The sequence below is a fragment of the Lissotriton helveticus genome, chromosome 3_1, assembly GCF_964261635.1.
Source record: "Lissotriton helveticus chromosome 3_1, aLisHel1.1, whole genome shotgun sequence".
NCBI classification, from domain to species: domain Eukaryota; kingdom Metazoa; phylum Chordata; class Amphibia; order Caudata; family Salamandridae; genus Lissotriton; species Lissotriton helveticus.
In genome coordinates this window covers 571,741,077-571,761,732 of record NC_136061.1, presented here as the reverse complement: position 1 = coordinate 571,761,732, position 20,656 = coordinate 571,741,077, and the positions used below count along the sequence as shown (strand labels likewise).

Sequence of the window (20,656 nt, the reverse complement as noted above, 5' to 3'; positions counted from 1 at the left end):
TGGGGGAAGATCCATCTCGCATCGTGCTGCCAGCTTTTCGGAGTCTAGGCGTTTAGTGTCCTGGAGCCATAGTTTCGGTTTCACTGTTCTTGTCTTAGGTACGCCCAGTATCTGGAAGGAAATAGCATGGTGGTCTGACCAGTCGCAAGGATCAACTGAAGTTAGCCTGATCGCCGTATCCTTTGAGATGATCCAGTTCAGCGTGGCACCTTTAGAGTGCGTGGGTAGAATGCAGGCTTGCTAAGTGAATGGTCATCCAGGAAGTCTTTGAGGCTGTTGACCTGAACGTCATTGAGGTCATTCCAATGAAGGTTAAAGTCTCCTAGGATTATATCATTGGAGTGTGGGGAGGCATTTGCTACAATAAATTCCATGAGGTAGTCAATGAATGGGGCATTTTTACCTGGGGGGGTGGTAGAAGGTGTGCAGTTTGCATAATTGGTTTGAGTCGTTTCTTATGGAGAGTGAGAGGTATTCGCAGGAGTCAAGAGGGTCAGAGCAGAACTGGGTAACAGAGGTCGGAGCGATGGATGCGATACCTCCCCTTCTTTTACTTTGTCTGTCAAGTCTTATAATGTTATAGTTTGGAGGTACCAGTAGACCCATGCAGGGTGAAGAAGCTTAATTGAGCCAAGATTCAGTTAAGATTGCCACGTCAATTCCTTGACTCAATATGAGTTCGGGAATGTCAGCAGTTAAGGAGACCAGACAGCAGAGACAGTTCCCTGGGGTTGAGTCGTGGGTAGGGGTGGATAAGGGTATTAGTTTTACATTACTGCTGATTACCCCTCTGTTTCTGCAGCTAGAGGATCTGTTCCTGTTGATTGAGATCCTGTTGATCTTGTATTCGCCTTACTTAGTAAGGGTATTAGAGGCGGCAGTGTCTCCTCGTAGGATAGAAGAAGAGCTAGGGTTTCATCTTCTGATAGTTAAGTTGTTTGCAAGGGCTGTATTGTCTATTAGCCAGTGGTTGAAGGTAAGACTTGGTATTCGGGCAGAGTACTGAATTAGGACTTTGCTTGAATTTATCAAGGGAGTGTTAAGTAAAGAGTAGGAGGTCCCTCAATTCAAGAGTCGTGTTATGTATGCTCTGAGTTAGGCTGGCTGTTTGGAGGTTCAGAGCTTCATGGTCTGTTAGTGAGGGGTGTACCTGTGGTGAAAGGACAAAGGAGTCATGGCTCGGAGTGGCATAATCGGTGATTCTGGTGAGAGAACTGGAGTTCGGTCTCCGAGTAAGTGGCTGCATTTCTGTATGGAGAGGTGCGCCTTGGGGATTGGTGTCAAGCCATTCTTTGGGAGAAGGTGATAAGGAGCGAAAGGGGCAAGAAGGAGTAGCTTGTGCTTTGGTAGACGTGGGCAAGAGGCCCATACCCTCCGGAGCTAAATTTAGGCTGTACTGACCACTGCTCCGACATCCTTTAGGATGAGCTAAAGGGTGCGCTAAAGGGAGGGAGGCAAGCATCTGACCTATTAGGGTGGGGAAATGGGCATCAAGTTTTTTTAGATCCTTTTGAGGGGCTTGGATCAGAATAGTGCAATTTTTATAGATTGTGATGTTGAGGTCCGCTCTTAGTTATTGTGAGGGAGCGGTCATAATTTTGGTGCCATAAGGAATGTTTCTGGTTTCAGTAACGTTCAGTAAGTTTAATATGGCTCTTCGCCATAGTGTAGTTTTCCTGGTGTAAAATATTATTTCATTGACAGTGGTGCCCTTATCCCGATTGAAGTACGGGTCGGAAATCAGTGTCTCAGGGTATCTTCTCAAGAGATTGTGTTTAAAGGATTCTGATGCAGATTTGGATAGGTTGGGTGGGTAAGAAATAATGTCAGAGTTGCATCCAGCAGCTTTCAAGCACAATGCTGCCATACTTGTGAGAGTGATTCAGGTTGGTTGAAAGAAGAAATCCATCCTCTGTCTCAATGAGTTATCCTGGATAGAGGAGAATGAGAGGGAGTAACGCAAGGTAGAAGGATCTATCGCTGTCACCGAGACAATATACGGCTTCCGGTGGCTAGTGTCCTTCCACTGCAGATACTCATTTACCACCAACACGTGCTCGCTCAAAACGCTTATGAGCCCCGAGTGGAATTGCAAGCCCTCCCCAATGGGGCTGAAAATCTGGCACTGACTCAGAGACCTATTGTTATCTGCGAACCCAGAAACAAAGGGCCTTCTTAATGCAGTGACTCCAATGCTTTCAGCCACCCGCCCCCTCTCCTCCCTCTCACCATTGTGTTTGTTTTCAAATGCCTCCCTCCCAAGATAGCCTTTCCTTCCCACTTACGCTTTTTCCTTTTTACTTATTGCACAGTAGCATGGACTTTTGGGCAACATAGCTTAAAGTGGGGGGTGGGGTAGGGGGAGAAGCGCTATAACGGCAATACAGACCGTGCCATAGTGCTTTAATTTTTTTAACTTTAAGCCATATTGCACAACAGTTCACGCTGCTGTCCTACTTGTAAAAAACATTGAAAATGCCAGTGGTGGTCGCACAGGTGAAACATTGGCTTTGCAATGCTTTTTTAGGGCTCGCCTATTCTATCCCGCAGGGATAAATAGACGAGAGTAATGTAGTTGAAACAAACTCTCTGACCAAGAGGATTTCAAGCCGGATTCCTCACAATGCATGTTGTGTACTGGAGCATGAAGCTTCCCCAGGCGCGCGCTTGGCCTCACTAGTCATTCCATATGCCTGCTCCCCCTCCCCTCGCACCAGACTTCATTGGAATGCACTCCACTCGCTCGCTGCCCTGCCCCCCCCACCAGGCTCATGAAGCGCAGCGCTCCGCTGGTCATAAACAGGACCATCTGCTCATTCCTTAGCCCTTCTCTCAACACCTCCCCCTTTCATGTTCTCACCCATCCACCTTCTCTCCCGTGCATCTCGTCACCCTTACTCTCCCCTATTCTTCCCTTCTTGTTTTATTTGCAGCTCCTTTTCGCATTTTTTCTTTGCTCGTAATAAGGCTCTGCGCCTGCACGTATGTGTCTCTCACTGTCGCTCTGTGTTGGTCTGCGTCTCTGTCTGTTTCTGTTCTTATCCGTCTCTCCCATTGCTGAGCACTCCTGCGACGCTGCTATTATTGCCCTGGGCGTTCATGCCGGCTGCTATTATTGCCCTGGGCGTTCATGGCGGACAGACAGCGACCGACTCCTTTCAGACGGTCTCCCTCCCTCTGCTGGGACTCCCGTGCTTCCTGAGGGCTCTCTCCAATGGTCTCTCTTCCATGTTGGTCCACGGACACTCTGCCTTGCCGTCCTGCGTGCTCTCCCACGGGGTCTCTTCTGTACTCTGCTAACTAATATGTTCATGCTACATATGTTCTAGTTGTTGAAGTTGTATTGAGTGCTCTGTTATTGTAGTCCTCCCATTGAGCACTCGAACTAAATCGCGTTAGTGAACCTATTGCCATCCTTTCCTAATCCATGTTTTATTACTGCAAAAGGATTCAGCCCTTTACAATGATGGATTGCATGGCATATCTATAATTATGTGGAAATCGTCAAATTTCTAGTGGCCCTCGCTTACCCCCTTACAAGACCTAGAATCCTGTCATGCGCCGGATTTATCGTTTCTCTTTGTAATGCCTACAAATTTCAAATTGCGTACCCTATCCTGATTTTTTCTTAAATTCTATAATTTCCCGATGTAAGGGTTTAAAAACGGGCTGTGTTTTGGACTGCGTATTTGAGGTGCCGTCGTTGCACCCACCCCGCACAGGCCTCTGACATGTCATGTTATGGTTGTGAAAACACACATTTGTGTGGACAAAGGCCACAGCAGGCAACAAGCACAGCTGTAATAACAGAGGGGGCCTCGTTTGCCTGACCCTGTTACGGCCATCTCCCTTACAGATGAAAGGTATGTTATACCTAGGCTGTCCGGTTTTAGGTTTAAACCTAGAACTGATAAAACCCACCTGAAGTGAAATAGCCCTCACCAGTGTAAACATATAAACACTGAAAAAATCCCTGCACAACCACTAACTAAATGCCATTCAAAGAAAGGAAAAGGAGAGTGAAATAGTCATTTTTATTTCTTCCTGAAAGGGCCAATACAATGTAACATATTTATATATGAGGTAGCAGTAAGAAAGACTGGGCCAACATTCTGCATGAGTTTTGTTATTTAGGGTAGGTCACTAAAATATTGTTTCATCATCCTTTTTTCAGTTTTGTGGTCTTTGGTCTAAAGATACAGGGGTTAGAAGCATGTTTTAGGTGTTGTTTATTTATTTTATAAACTGTAGGAAATATCTAAATCAATGTTGAATTTTTTGGCTAGGTTTGAGTCTTTCACTGATAGGAAAAATGTAGGTTTCATAAGAATCTTTCTTCATCACATTTACCCACAGAGAATAGGTAAAAACCCTTGATGCATCAGCCCCCTTTTCTAGTGAGTCAGTATTGATAGAATGGTGAATTGTCAATGCAAGGTATAGTGACAGGTATATGTGAAAAGAGTGCAGTCACAAAGCATCTGGGATACTGGTAAAAACATGACACCAGTCTTTTGGAAAACATGGAACGCAGTGTTACTTGCAATGCTGCTGCAAAAAGTTCTTACCAAGTTCAACAAAGATTGGAGTGATATTGTTTGTATTTGCAGTAAATCAGCTACGTATATGAAAAAGTTGTGTGATGACCCGTCAAAATCGATACCTGAGCTGAAGTGCTTCCCTGTAAGAGATCCTTGCCACTTGTTAGACGGTATGCTGAAAGCATCTTTACAATCTTCATAGTTAATGAAGAATGCTATTGACTTTTTAGTCCATTCTGGTGCACTGTTTTGTTATGCGTGGGAACTAAAACACAAATATTTCTCATTTTGTGGTTTGTATGGCATCAAAGAAAGAGTCATACTAACTGTGTCACTTAGCTGGTGGTTCTCAGTCCTAGAGTCCGTGAATGCTATATTATCCATGTTGCAACCATTTACAGAAATGTTGCTGAGTGATGATGGAAATGGTAAGAAATGTGAGGATCTTTGGTCACATATTGATGGTGATGTGAAAAAAAGTACACTACTGCATTCTCAGATTTTTACAGGAAAGCATGACTGCTGCAGTGGGCATAATAAAAAAACTAGAGTCTGAAAACTCCCTGTCTGCAAAGTGTTCAGTATAATTTGTGTAGATGTGAAACATCTCCTTGAGAATAGGCTGGGCGACACTGTTAGTGACTTTGGTACTGCAACATGTTCCATGTTAGAGTGATTGCCACTGCGTAAGCAAAGAAATGTTGAGGAGCATTTCAGGAACTTTTATTTTACAATGTATTAGAAATAGCCCTTCACTAACCATGGCATGTGAAGTCAATGAAGTCTCACTGTGGTACTCTGCGCAAGTTATAGATCCCTTCCGCAAAGGGAAATTTTCTGTTTTTTTTTTTAAAAGTGCTGCCTCATTTTTGATAGCTTCAATAACTCTGAGGGCATATGTGCCCAGTTCAACGCATATGTTGCAGAACCTGTTTCAGAGAATCACAATCTTCAGGTGCACCAGTATTGGCATGGAAAGCTATGCCAGTGGCCAGAGTTAGCAAATTGTGTCCTGGCTATTTGGCGTTGCCCGTCTCAAGTGCCAATGTTGAGGGCCTTTTCACAGATAAAAGTTTATATCCGAAGGAAAGAGGGAGCATGCTGACCAAAGACTTACTGAAGAAGTACTGTATGGTGTACTCGATTAGTTGATTTGTAAAAATGCATTTGGACCTCATATACACTGTCTATATACCATGCACTATCAGTGCAGAAAGCAAGCAATAATAAAAGCAAAACGTTCCATAAACACACTTTCTTTTGTTTTTAATGGCGCAAAATTGTGTAACCACTATTTTTTTTAAGGTATTGAAATCACTGGAAAAAACCCCCACCAGAATTGACCAAAAATAGAAACTGAAAACAGGAAAGCCTAGTTATACATCACTTTTAAATTTTAGGGCCTACAAAGACTTTCTTTTTTTAGCTTTTGACAGATGCTGTCATTGATATTTTCCGTTTGTAAGAGACGAAAAAACGAGACCGCTAAATCATTTCAGCAGAGAAAAACCAGATAATGTGACAACTTTAGGAACGGATTATGAACGTATTTTCTGTGCAAAGTGAAGAACATGCCCTCCCACCACTCCCCCCTCCTCTCGCCCCTCCTCACTATCCCCCTCTCCTCACTCCCCCACTCTATCCTCTCTCATCACTCCCCCTCCATTCTCTCCTCACTCTCCCCTCAGTCTCTCCACTCTCCTCGTCTCACCACTCTCCCGTCTCTCACCACTCTACTCTCCCCTCCCTCTCACTTCAATCTCCCCTCTCCTCACTATCCCCACTCTCTCTTCACACACCACTTTCTCCTCTCTCTCCACTCTTCCTCTATTTCTGTCTCACTTTCTCCTGCCCCTTCACTGACTTGGCCTCTCCACTCTTCCTGTTTCCGTTTCACTCTCTCCTGCCCCTTCACTGTCTTGGCCTCTCCACTCTTCCTCTATTTCTGTCTCACTCTCTCCTGCCCCCTCACTGTCTTGGCCTCTCCACTCTTCCTCTATATCTGTCTCACTCTCCTGCCTCTTCCCTGTCTTGGCCTCTCCACTCTTCCTCTGTTTCCGCTTCACTCTCTCCTGCCCCTTCACAGTCTTGGCCTCTCCACTCTTCCTCAGTTTCCGTTTCACGCTCTCCTGCCCCTTCACTGTCTTGGCCTCTCCACTCTTCCTCTATTTCTGTCTCACTCTCTCCTGCCCCATCACGGTCTTGGCCTCTCCACTCTTCCTCAGTTTCCGTTTCACTCTCTCCTGCCCCTTCACTGTCTTGGCCTCTCCACTCTTCCTCTTTTTCTGTCTCACTCTCTCCTGCCCCTTCACTGTCTTGGCCTCTCCACACTTCCTCAGTTTCTGCCTCACTCTCTCCTGCCCCTTCACTGTCTTGGCCTCTCCACTCTTCCTCTATTTCTGTCTCACTCTCTCCTGCCCCATCACTGTCTTGGCCTCTCCACTCTTCCTCAGTTTCCGTTTCACTCTCTCCTGCCCCTTCACTGTCAAGGCCTCTCCACTCTTCCTCTATTTCTGTCTCACTCTCTCCTTCCCCTTCACTGTCTTGGCCTCTCCACTCTTCCTCAGTTTCCGCCTCACTCTCTCCTGCCCCTTCACTGTCTTGGCCTCTCCACTCTTCCTCTATTTCTGTCTCACTCTCTCCTACCCCTTCACTGTGTTGGCCTCTCCACTCTTCCTCTATTTCTGTCTCACTCTCTCCTGCCCCTTCACTGTCTTGGCCTCTCCACTCTTCCTCTATTTCCGTCGCACTCTCTCCTGCCCCTTCACTGTCTTGCTTCTGTTTATTGTATTTGCACAAATCTAATATCTTGGTCTATTCATTTTCAATAATCAAGCATTTTTGTTTATTAGGTGTTTATGATGGGTTTATTTATAGGCACTATCTATCGCCCTCACTATATCTATCTATCGCCCTCACTCTATCTATCGCCCTCACTCTATCTATCGCCCTCACTCTATCGCCCTCACTCTATCTATCGCACTCACTCTATCTACCGCACTCACTCAGCACCACCACTCAGGGGCACCACAGCATCAATCTGTGCAACCATTCAACAACAAATGGTTCAAATATGTTCTCTCAATGTCTCAAACTTTATTACAAATGTCACAAAAAGATGTTAAAATTTCACTTCTGTTCTTGGATTTTCGTCACAATAAAATACACTTAACACAATCTTCACAAAAGTTATTTACAAAAGTTTAAGCTATTGCTATTATAAATTACAATAAAACTTATTTAAATATTAATTAAAAAAAATTAAAAGCCATTGTTATTTGTAATAGCAATACATCTAAGTCACGTAAATACAACACATATTGCATTACAAATGCTATAGGTGTCACATTTGCGAAAGTTATAACTATTGGCATTGTAAATGACAAAGCTATTAATTTAGCTATTTTCAAAACCAACACAGAAATAAAAAAAATTGTCATTTACAATACCAATAGCTCAAAATGTCCTAATGCGAGACCTATTGCATTGCAAATGCTTGTTTCTGTAGTGCCATATACCAACGCTTGATCAAGCCAAGGAGTCTGGCTTTAACGTGCAATTGCATGCAAACCTAATTTGTGCAGGCTTAGGATTGCACGTGCTTCTATATTAAAGCCTGACCTGCTCGCTTTGACAAGTCTTGGTATTTACCTAGCCAAAATGGTATTACGAGGAGTATAGTAAGCTGTTAAAAGGGAGTGGTCCACCTGCCACTCGATCCTGGGAGAAAAGACATGGGGCACAAAGTTTTAGCTGCATTGTCCAAGTACCATGGAGAACAGCACAATCGACATTTATAGTGAGCACTAGATTACTCAGTACGTTATACCTAAGCACCCACTGCATACACCTCTATTACCTACAGATCACAATTTTTTGGGGGAGTTTTTATATAGTGCGAACTAGACTCAAAGATATCAGAGCGCTTTACATGAACACATTAATTTTTGTTCAGCACCGGGAGATTACGTGATTTGCCAGAATCAATGGATGTTCAGCATCGATGCCGAGACTCGAACCCTGCTCCCCGGCTTCGAGGTCACTCGCTTTAGCCGTAAGGTTACATCCTCTCCCCAGGCAGGGGTCGAGCCTAGGGGCAGCGCGCATGCACTGCCTCGCTCTGCGAGGCATGCAGAAATCTAGTATGCTGTGGAAGCCTCGCCTACTCTCCTCGGATATTTTTTCATTGGCTGGTGTCATGGTCTTTGGGAAATGCTGGCTTCTGATTGATAATGAGGCTTGTTAGTCCCTCCTTGTTACCGCCCTGTTGCCATTTGTTACCTCCCATGAGACCTGGATCTTTTACTTGTGGCGTTACACGGTATCCTACATAAGTCGGTAATCACTATTTTTATTTGTTTTGCAGCGCTGTCGGCTTTCAATTTAGCAGCCACGCTGGTTTATTTTATAAATGTGCCTCCCGGGCCGAAACAGAGCATTTCTACTCACTAATCTAACAAGCATTTGCAGTGCAATAGGTCTCGCATTTACACGAGCTTGAGCTATTGACATTGCAAATAACAATGACTGTTATTTTTGTTTTCGTTTTAAAACATAAAACACAGGCATTGTCCTTTACAATGCCAATTGCTTAAACTCGCGTAAATGCGAGACCTATTGCATTGCAAATGCTTGTTATCGGTTATTTACAGGCATCAGAAAGGGCATAAGGTAACTAATTTTCGTTATCTTACATGGCCCTTCAGTGGAAATAACATTGGAAAAACATAGGCAAAATCCAGCAATACGCAGCTGAAAATTCATAAAGACAAATAAATCCCCTTTAGCACGTTTGAACATATCATACAACAAGGCGTTCTCTATGAAAGTTAAGAAAGACAGGACACTGAGCACATCAAAGTCAATCAGAGGCAAAATAAGAACAAAGACCAAGCTCTATGTTTTACTGTTGTATGAATCTCACTTTTCGCAAAGGAAAGTAGTTTACCACAAAGCTACACAACATTACCAAATTAAAAAGCAGCAGCACCTTTCTTATCAACAGAAAGAATATTAATTTTGCAGATACATTTACAGTATAAGGTGCTTCGAAATGCATATAAAACATGGTTTAAAAATCAGACCTCACATTACTAAAGGAGTGCATTCGACTCTCAGATTATAAAAAAATTAGAAACATTTCCAAGCACACTGTACTCCTCCGATAGTTAGTAGTCCTCTTCTTCATCCTTGGAAGCATATATCGACTGATTGCGCCTCTTAATTTTTTTGATGCCACTATTTCCATTTTCATTCTCGCCGCTTAGCCGCTTCAAAGCGCGCTCCTCTGGAACCTTCCCCTCCCCTTCAGTCTGGCTGCTCTCAGAGTGCTCCAAATCATCATTGGTGGAGTCCATAGCCTCATCAGAAGACACAATCATAGAGTCCGGGAGGAGACGTATATCCGAAAAGTTGGTCGAGAAATCAGGAATGTGTTCTGGGGAAGGCTCCACAGACTGCAAGCTGATATCCCCATCACCAGCGTTCTGCTCAGTCTCATCCTCATCGTCATCCAACGTGATTTCGTCAGGGTTAATGGAGGTGGACAGGCCTGATGTGTCAGTGCTGTATTCACTGGGATCGTCAGCTGACCCAGTGCTTTCTACCTCCTCCTCACTGTCTCCTTCAACCTCTACCTGCCCAACCCTGGCATTAAGGTCGGTTAGGCCAAATTGAGCACAAAATTCAGTTGTCTGTGGGTTGATTATGTGAGCAGCTTCCCGCTGGTTCTGAGGCTTGTTTGGGTCATAACAGGGAACAGTGAGGCTGAAGTTAGTTGGGATGTTCAAGTCCTGGCCCAGATCAGCCACCACTTCCTTTTTTGCTTCTTCTGTGGCGCTATAATCCCACCTAAGGGGGTAATGAACAAAGTAAATTAATGTTGCATCTGTAATTATTATTTTAGGTTTCACTTGCCAGTACTACAGAATACCAACTATGAAAGTGTGGTTCCTAGATATCGCATTTGATAAAAGAAACATATTTAGCAGTACAGAACGCTTACATGCAAGCCGCTCCTGCTATCAAAGATTGACACCCCTGGGCAACCCAAGAAAAGCCCAACATTGATCTGAAAGGAAACCAAGCACACTATTTCCCTATCTCCAAACAACTATCATAACATTGTTTTAAATTGGATTATTAGGAAGGTATTGGGGCAATTTAAGTTCCAGCAAAATTATCATAATACACTTTCATGATGGTTTGTCAGAATACAGCCTACAGAAATATTGTGCTATAAGAATTCCTTTCCATGGTGGGACTAAACTCCGCCCCCCCCCCCCCCCCCCGAACCACGGTCCACATTTCTTCATCTCTGAGATCAAGGACTTAGAAGCTAAAAAGACAAAGCCTGGATGTAGCTTAGCAGCGCAGTACTGAAGGATCAGAACCTCCGGACAACATGCTTAGTGGATGCAGGCTTAAGAGGCAAAGAAGTCTTAAAGTGGGCATGTCACGGAAGTGGCTGGGAGAGTTTGTGCTTGCGGGCTGGAGTAAACCCCCTCCCCCACCTCTAACCACCCTCTCACCTGCCAGGAGACCATGACAGCCTTATTTATTTATTGTAGAAGGCTCACCGACCCCCTGGGTTCTCTGCTTCAGTGGAGGAGGGGTTGGGGCTAAGAAACTATAAAAGGCACTCCATTGAAAGCAATCTGAATACCCAACTCAATACATTTCTGCAGGACTCCCATGCCCTTAATCGAACTCAGTATGGGTTAAGAGTGGCCCACAGTACTAAAACGGCGCTTTTGAAATCTACAGAAGAAATCAGGACCAAGGTGGAAATGCAGTACTGATCATGTTGGATCTTTTTGCGGCCTTCGGCATGGTCCATCACGCTTTGCTGATGGACCGTTTGAACAAGAAAAGAGTTAAGGGTAATGCGTGGAAGCTTATTAAATCATTCCTCTCTGACAGAATTCAAACAGTGGCACTGGAGGAATTTGAAGCAGAATCTTTCTCTTTACCCTGTGGGGTGCCGCAAGGCTCCTCACGTAGCCCAACTTTATTCAATGTCTATGTGTCATCACTAGCACCCCATATTCAGACCTTCGGGTTCACAACAACGTCCTAGGCAGATGACACCCAAATAGTGGTGACACTGCTTCCAGGGATCACTCACGAAACCAAATCAAGGCTGCAGGATTGCATGAAAACAGTAGGGGGTTTGGATGGCCCAAAACGTTTTAAAACTTAGCTCCGGCAAAACGGAGGTTGTGTTTGGTAACAGCCCTACTTTCTGGACGCCTAAGTGCTGGCCGAAGGATACGGGTCATCTACCTATGCCAATCAAGAAGGTGAAGAACCTGGGAGTTTTGATTGACAAACTAAATTTTAGGGACCAGGTAAACCAGGTTGCATCTGCCACATAGTTTATCCTCGAAACCTGCAAAAAAAGAATGCCTCTCCTGCCGATAGACGCACAACAAACTGTAGTTACAGCACTTATGTCCAAATTGGATTATTGCAATAGCCTATACCTCTCTATCCATAAGGGGTCTTTGAATAAACTAAAGATGTTGCAGAACGCTGTGGCCAGACTCCTAACCGCCACACCAAAGTATGAGTCGACATCAGCCAAAACAAAAAAACTTCACTGGTTAACCGTCAGGAAGCGAACTCAATTTAAGTCTCTTTGCTTGGTTTTCAAAGCCCTTCATGGAATCAGCCCAGAATTCCTCAAACACCGTTTCCACTGGTATCTTCCAAAGAGAACACTGCAGTCATCCAACGCTAAACTCGTAAACGTCCCGCGGGTAAAGAAAAGTCAACTGGGGCGGCAGAAGTTTTACCGTCAATGCGGCAAAAGCTTGGAATGCTCTTCCTCTAGCCCTTAGAAACATGACCAATCTTTTGCCATTTAGGAAAGCACTAAAAACATGGCTCTTTGCCAATTGATCGGGTGTATTTTCCTCTCCCTCCCCAGCCCCAGCTGTTTCTTCATATAGCGCCAGGACCCCTTTGGGTATCGGTTTGCACTCTATAAGAACACCTAACATAAACATGAACATTAAATTAACCCCAGTACAGAGATCTGGGCCTAAATCCATTTTTTTTTGTTGCTCACCATGCCATTCCAGTTTGAACCCAGCCATATGCAAGTCAGTCTTGACCCTGTGCCCCATGGGAACAGTCCAGCCCGAACTGCCAAGCCAGGTCCTCCCTGGACTGGAAACAATCATCCTAGGACTGGTTTCGGGCTTTCAGCCCTTATCAGCCAGGATAGCTTGATTCCAGTGGCATGGGGAGCACGGGGCTCACGTCTGACCATGCCTGTCCCACTCGGGGTGACAAATGCAAAAACAACAGTTAATGGACAGAATGCAGAACAATGTCATACATTCACCCCAGTACAGAGATCTGGGCCTAAATCAGTCGTTTTTTTATCACTATGCCATTCAAGTTTGAACCCAGCCATATGTAAATCAGTCTTGTGTCCCATGGGAACAGTCTAGCCCGAACTGCCAAGCCAGGTCCTCCCTGGACTGGAAACAAGCATCCTAGGACCAGTTTCGGGCTTTCAGCCCTCATCAGCCAGGATAGCTTGATTCCAGTGGCATGGAGGGCACTGGACTCATCGGTGCTGAAGTATCTCATTTTTGCATTACGGACTGCCTGATTGTTGCATTATGAAGTGCTTTATTTTTGCATTACGAACTGCCTGATTGTTGCATTACGAATTGCGTAATTTTCGCATTACGAACTGCCTGATTGGTGCATTACGAATTGCTTGATTGGTGCATTACGAACTGCATAGCATTGCATTAGGACTGCATTAGATCATCAAGAATGGCTCATTAATACTGCAAGAACCTACCAGTGCTTGCTGGCCTAATAACCGGCAAGTTTAAATATTACAAATACGCATATGTTGGATTTTTATCGTGTGGGCTCATCGTATATCTTTTTTAATATAAACATATAATTGTTTTTATGAAACTCGCTTGGAGTCCATTTGTGGTGTTATCACTGTTACTGTGGGCGTGGTTGCAAATACTTTACACATTTGCCTTGGAGATAAGCCTGGCTGCTCGTGTCAAGCTACCGAGGGGGTGAGCAGGGATTATCCGAGAAGGTGTCCTTCCTTTCCCTGACTTAGAAGCAAGGGTCCCTATTTGGCCTAAGGTACCTACCTCAGCCGACTAGAGACCCAGAGTTCTAACAGGTCCCTACTTGGACAATAGTGCAACCCATTACCTACTGGAGACCCCCATTTGTAACAGTATATATCGAAATGGTTACTTGCCATTAGGAGCAGTTTTACAGCCTGAAAATGTTTCTGTATTCACATGATGTCATGTGAAGTAGGGTCTAGATTTACCATATAGTGCCTTGAACAACATAGAAAAGAAAATCATCGCTGAAGGAAGTGCCATAGAAGACACAGCCACTGATTGGTTTAACTTTGACTGGATGCCTTTGTGGCTGTCTGGCATTTTAGGTTGCTCCTCTGTTGTGCCATGCAGGTGTTCTGTCATGGTGCTAAAAATACTGATAGTAAATCAGTAGGTATGAACTGTGCAGAAACTAGAATGTTCAGAAAGTCTATACACATGAAGGGTAGAACAGGGAATGGGGATAATTTAGCACTCCTAGAAGTGCAGAGCTCACAGCACCAGGACCACACTACCTGCAGTCCACTACCATTACATAGTGCCAGGTTAACTTCCCACAAGTAAATGCCAACTAAAAGAAGATTTAAATTTAGATACGCCTTCACATACACGATATACATCACTTGATTACAAGACGCAGGAGAGCCAATGTTCCTATGTGAATGACACCCCTTGGATACTTTAACTTGGAGACGGGCCTGCAAAGTATGCTGTAAGAGTTTTGTTTTAGAATGAACAATAGGAGGGAATGAAGCAGGGTCTAGTTTTACCATATAGTACCCCAGGCCCTTCCTGTCCAAATCTGAAGCATGAGAGTCTCAAATGTCCCTGCCAGCCTACAGACAGGGTTGTGCTAAATTGTCCATACTGCCTTGAGCGTCTACAGAGGCAGTATGCCTCAAGCCCTCCTGTAATCTCAGATACATCTCTCCTATGAAGACCAATAACCATAGGTCATGGTCTTTCTGATGAACAAGTCTCTTAGCCCCTGTCCTCTGCGTGCCCTTCTTTCTGAACATCGAGAAGATGAAGCAATAACAGGATGCATCGGTCATCTAGAAGAACAAGATGGGCTAAGAGTAGGAGTGGGGGCCAACTGTGACTTTCCACAGCTTCTTACCTGATGTTTTGCTAGCTTTGGAAACGAAGATAGCGATATGGCTTAAAATAAACACACTTTTGATGAACTATGAACCCGACAAGGAGCTTCTGCTTTAAAGTTTCCGAGAAGTGACGCAATTTGTTAAAAGGATCAGCTTTTGTCATGTTCTGGGGTCAAACACGTGCTAATGTTCATACTTTGCAGTCACCAGATCCTCATTTCAACTGTGTAAAAGGACTGCCCCCTGACCATCTCGTGGACCACCTTTCACAGTGGAAATTCGTGACGAAGTGGTCCCAGCTGCGTGATTATTTAACATTAGATAAGGCCTCATTTTACTTTGATATTCAATTTCTCGCTCACTCTGTGTGTATTGCGGGGTTCTAAACTTGCCAAACAGCATGTTTTTGCTCTTAATTAGTGATGCATCTAGACACTTATTACCGGTTTGTTTTAAAGAAATAGGGTCAATCCAGACTCGAATCCTACTTCTCAGAAGTGTGTCTTGTTATTTCAGAGAGGTTTTTTTGGGTGAAAAGCCCACCTCCTAACACACTGGGTCCGGAATCATGTTTTGACTTCCTTCTCTTTTAGTTATTAATGGAGTGTGGGTGTAGTAAACCATGATTTGGTGCGACGTCAGATGGCGCCTCAGAGGTTCCGGTGCGTGGTTGCCATTTTCAGATTTTTTTTCCTTCATCAGGCCTGGAAGCATGATGAAGAACTCCAAAGGATTTTTGTAAAGACAGTGGCTTACCACAGAAAAACACTGAAGAATACCAGAGGCCATTGAAATAGCAAAGAACAGAGAAGGGGAGCCTTCTCGACCCCAACCGGGGACGCCGCTCGAGAGCTCCAAGCATTTTCAGTTTATTTCCTTTCTCTCAGGAAAAATACTTACTCTTTCAGAAAAGCTCCGAAAACGTGGGTATTCTCTCAATTATAGATTTTCACTGTCATCCCTCTTCGTTCGGTTGGTCTGAGCGATAAGACACAAAACAGTGGATGGTATGCATTTGGATGGTCCTACATACACACAGCTTTCTTTTAAGGTAGATTTTCTTCTCACATGCTTTGTTGACTCCTGCAAGTATGATGTTATACAGATACCGAATGAAAGGCTCTGCATAATACTATATAAACCCTCACCACTCTGGATCACAGCACTGGCTGGAAGGCTTTCAGGGAGAAGAACGTTGGCATCATCGCATTCATAGGGTAGTTACTATGAGATATTGACTGGACAGCAAGGAAGAGCATTCCACCAATAAGCTGGAAGCAGGTGTTCCCTACTGCACGACTGAAACCAAGGAAGGTCATACAGGACGAGCTTAGACTGGTTACCCAACAGCTGGTCCATATGTTCCTCGCTGTGGAGCTGCAATGACTGGGTAGTATCCCTCATTGACATCTGCCGTACAAGAAGCTTCTGAATTCATCAAGCTAACACGGATCATTTGCCAAGAAGTCTGGTTGATAGCTGTTGCAAAGTCATCCTGTGTCCTGGGCACCCCCCAACTTTTTGCTGACTGAAACTGGTGGTAACAGACTCTGACTGACCCTGGGCTCTGTTTAACCAGTGCCAAGCTAAAAGGAACACATTACAATACAGTTAAGACACCCAACATACACTAGGGTACACTATGGTATGGTACCCCTGTAATTGGCATGACCTACCCCATAAGCCCCTAGTCTGCACTAGCATGTGTGCAGTTCTGAAGCCTGAGGTCAGTTTAAAAGCATCCCTGGTGGCCAGGACAGCTTTTAAACCTTAATTTGTGCCCAAACTCGACTTTGGGGGTAGGGGCCCTTAAAAATGAAAAACCTACCATGTTTTTGCATATTAAGGACCCCCAAGGGCACCCCTAGGTATTCCAGGGGTGGGGGCACTGTTCCCAATAACCTGCACGCTTGCGCGCATTGAAGGCACCCCAAGCGCACAGTGCTCATTATTTAGCGCGCACATTCCGAGACTGTTCGCGACGCCGCTTTTAACATGCGAGCGGCGCGAAAACCCGTAGTTTTCTGTTCGCGTTCAACTGGCCCTTGCACTTGCTCTATTGCTTTCCTGCCAGTGCACCGCTGCGGGGCTGATTGAGGGCCATTGAGGTAGTATTCATATTAATTGCAGCGCACACGGGCTGCAATTAATATGAATACTACCTCAATGGCCCTCAATCAGCCCCGCAGCGGTGCACTGTTAAGAAAAGAAAAACTGAGTTTTAAACACGACGTGTGCATTAGCACACGCGGTGATTGACACTGTGATTTTCTTTTCTTAACAGTGCACAGATGCGGGGCTGATTGTGGGCCATTGAGGTAGTATTCATATTAATTGCAGCCCGTGTGCGCTGCAATTAATATGAATACAGCCGCTGAAGAGAAAGGGAGAGAGGGAGGTGCCTGTCAGACAGAGGCTCGGAGAGGAAGAGGGCGACGGATCCGAGCAGGGGAAGAGAAGCCGGAGCGGGAGGGGCATAGCTGCCAAGGTTTAAGATTCCCATGTGTGACAGTTTCATAATTTCAGTGCAATTATAAGTGACATTCAAGGACTAGGAGTGACAATTTCTCGTGAGGAAAATCAAGCAATGAAGACACGGGAAACATTAAAATATTAGAAATTACAACGGAGAGTGCATGAAGCCACTGAAGTTCACCAGTTATCGGTTCCAATGCACTCAGCACTCTGGATATTTATTTTAACTTTGTGAAAGCAGGGGAATTAGGGTCACCTGTGAATCCGAAAGATACCAATTGTGGAGATCTGCAGTTGAAGGCAAGTACCTTTCCTTTTTCTTCTCCAGTATCTTTCATAAATTCACATGATTGAAATAAGATTAACATAACAGTACTAAAGGCCAGGAGTTGATAATGAAGTTCACCTTACGTCAATATGGTCCAGCTCACCACTGATTCCACCAACAACTCTTTTCTGAATTACACGTTTTTTGCCATAGTGCTTTATGAAGGCATGTGTCCTGCGCAATGACATTTTACACTTCTCTCTCACTAGGTGAGCAGTAGAGGCAGCCATACAGGTGGAGTGAGTGTTGCTTGTTGTTTAAGTTACTCTCACTCATGCTTGGCTGATCTTTGCCGGCTGAGCAAATATGGAAAATCGTCTTGCATCCTGGTCTGAACTCCTCGGATGCCTCTATTTTGTGCTGTATTGCGAGAACGAGACTTGGTTTCTCCTTGAGAATATAGTACATTGTCAAATTTTCTGTCCACTTCGCCACATGCACATTTTTTACCTTCCTGAAGAAAAGCTTTTAGTGCAAATCTGAATGCTCGGAATTACTGCAAATTGATGTGTAATTTTTCTTCTGTTTCTGTCTAGAGACACTGATATGGGTGCCTTTAAGGTGTGTTAGCCCTGTAGGGAGATGTCCTTTGTAAGAAATAGCTGTTACATTTCTGGCATTAGATTTTGTCCTGAAAATGTTCTCCCTCTTCCTACCCATTCTCAGGACTGATGCTTGACTGACATCTTTCAACTCCCCATCCACTTATTGGCACTGCATCTTTGCTCTTAGATTTTCATAATTGCTCTTAGATTTTCCTCATCTGCAGGCAGCATTGAGAAAGCAACAGGATGCACAGTGACAATGACTCTTGTGTTTGCCTTTGACTGTATATGTGCTGCCATGCACCTTAAATATGTGTCCTCTTTCCATGGGTTGAACAATATTTTCTTGCTTAGATAGGATTCTTGCACCAAGAAAGACAGTATCTGTGGATCAGTCAAGCACAGACTACTTGATGTTGATGGCTAGTCCTGGACTTGATAATAATTGATTAGCTGCTTGTGGTCTTATCTTGGCTTTTACAAAAGTGATTGTTCTGATCTGCTGGCCTTCTAGGTTTGGATAAACTGTACATTATTAATACTGTAGAAAAGTTGCTACTGTGGACATACTCTTTGAGGTGCTGGCTTCAGACTAAATGGAACTGCTTTGATGGGAAGTGGTGTCTTGTGTCCCTGAAACTCAGACTTTCGGTGACTCATGTATCAGGATGTTGAAGTATGCATCCAGTAAATCCAAGAAAGCCAAACAATTTGGAGTGTGATCTTTTAAAACCGCGTTTATGGAGTTACTTGTTCAGATGCTGAAAATCTAGCACTGACTGACAATTTCTCTATATTTGTTTTAGTCTCCTGAAGGATCTTCAGTAACAACCTTAAGCTTTTTAAAAGATTAACACTTTATCAAAAGTTTGGTGACTTCTATGTTTGATTTCTTTAGGTGCTTGTGCCTTACCCTCCTTGATGGAACATTAGGAGGTTGAATATAAGTGGAGTTTAATTGAGTGGAAATTTGCACACGTTCAAGAAGTAATACTTTTAGAATGTCAGAGTTTTCTTTATGTGAAAGAAAGAGTATGCTGATATCTTGGAATAGCTGTGATGATAGGGCACGGAGGGCCGGGAACAATGTAGCCATGCATCACCCCGAAGTTAATAAAATGCTCACTGCCCACATCCACGTGCATTTGGAGTTTATATGATTGCATAATATTGCTTGCTATTTCCAGTCCTTATAAATGAGGCGTGGTATGTTAAGGGCTATACAAAATACACATTATTGTTCCTGCTATTATTATTAGCACACCAGAAGAGGTTGGGCATCAGAGAGAATTGTGGGACAGGTGACAATGAGACAGAAGCCAGGGCGGAGGCAGGCCATTTAGGGAATAAGTACCAAAAAGAGAACCGAGGGTGTAGGGTGAAGGTGGGACGAAGAGGAACTGCACCGTTGTCGGTAGTAGCTGAGCTCTGGTGGCATGGTGCCACCCCTCCCACAGTATGCCTCACAGCAGCTGGCAGGCCATAGCTGTCCACCAACACCAGCTCCTTGTGCTCTGACCAGTGACACCAACTCCTCTCTCTCGATCTTCACTTCATGCACCACCCACCGCCCTAGCCAACCACAGGCTGGGATTTCTCATCCCTGCTGCGGCGACAGCTGTTGTTTCAAAGGAGGCGACAAAGGAGAGAAACCGCAGCTATACCGAATGTGCATGAGCAACATTTCAGCGCCGGTGCACGGCCAGAAATCAAGGGACCCAGAAAGACGTAACCACACCGGCGTATAAAAGCAGCGGAGCAACAGCCGGGCAAAATGATAGCTGCCTCGAAAGAAAACCAAAGTATGAACGCACTTCTAGATGACATAGCCTCATTCCATAACCATGGTTAACGTCACTCAGCAGATTTAAACAAGCATAAGCCTCTGTGTATCCAAATTGCAAATATGACCCTTAATGTGGCGCCTTGGGTGTGGAAAAGCACAGTATTTTCAGTTTTTTTAACAAACGTTTGGAGGGATATTTGGCGCTGCACACACGCACGGTCTGGTTTCTGGCGCACATAGCCATGGCTGCAGCGCACAGAGACCCTAAACTGCCGCACACAGAGGAAAAAAATTAGAGGGAACATTGGTGGGAGGTCAGTTATCTATAAGGAGTGCCCTTATAAAATGAGTTTTTATATGCCTGGGTAAAGTGAAATTTTACATTTCACTCCCCACATTGTATTAAAGAGCTGCTCAAATTCGACTTTGGTGCTAGAAGAATTGGGTAAGAAGGATCTGTAATATTTCTGGAGATTCAGAACCCCTGAAGTCTCCCCTAGTTGCACAGGGGGTGCGGGTCCAGTAGAAATTAGGGAAATACTTATAAAATATGGTATTATAAGCCCTGCTCCTGGAAAACGGACCCAAGTCATTTTTCCCATTGCAAACCCCATGGCCATAGGTTAACATGGTAGGAAGTTATTTATTAATAAATATTGATAGGAGAGGACTAGCCGGACCATTCAAAGACTTCCCAGAATGGTAGTAGTAAATCCAACAATATTATATTTTTGAATTTCTCCTAAAGTGTACATACAA

General features: G+C 44.3%; 1 protein-coding gene across 1 annotated transcript in view; it reads right to left on the bottom strand.

The window, feature by feature from the left end:
- Positions 1-9,418: 9,418 nt before the first annotated feature.
- DBR1 (debranching RNA lariats 1) overlaps positions 9,419-20,656 on the bottom strand; it is a 90,848-nt gene continuing 79,610 nt past the window's right edge. The window contains exon 9 of the mRNA XM_078680513.1: positions 9,419-10,391. Within this exon, the coding sequence (XP_078536639.1) occupies positions 9,710-10,391 (682 nt within the window). The 3' untranslated portion in view covers positions 9,419-9,709. The remainder of the gene's footprint in view (positions 10,392-20,656) is intronic.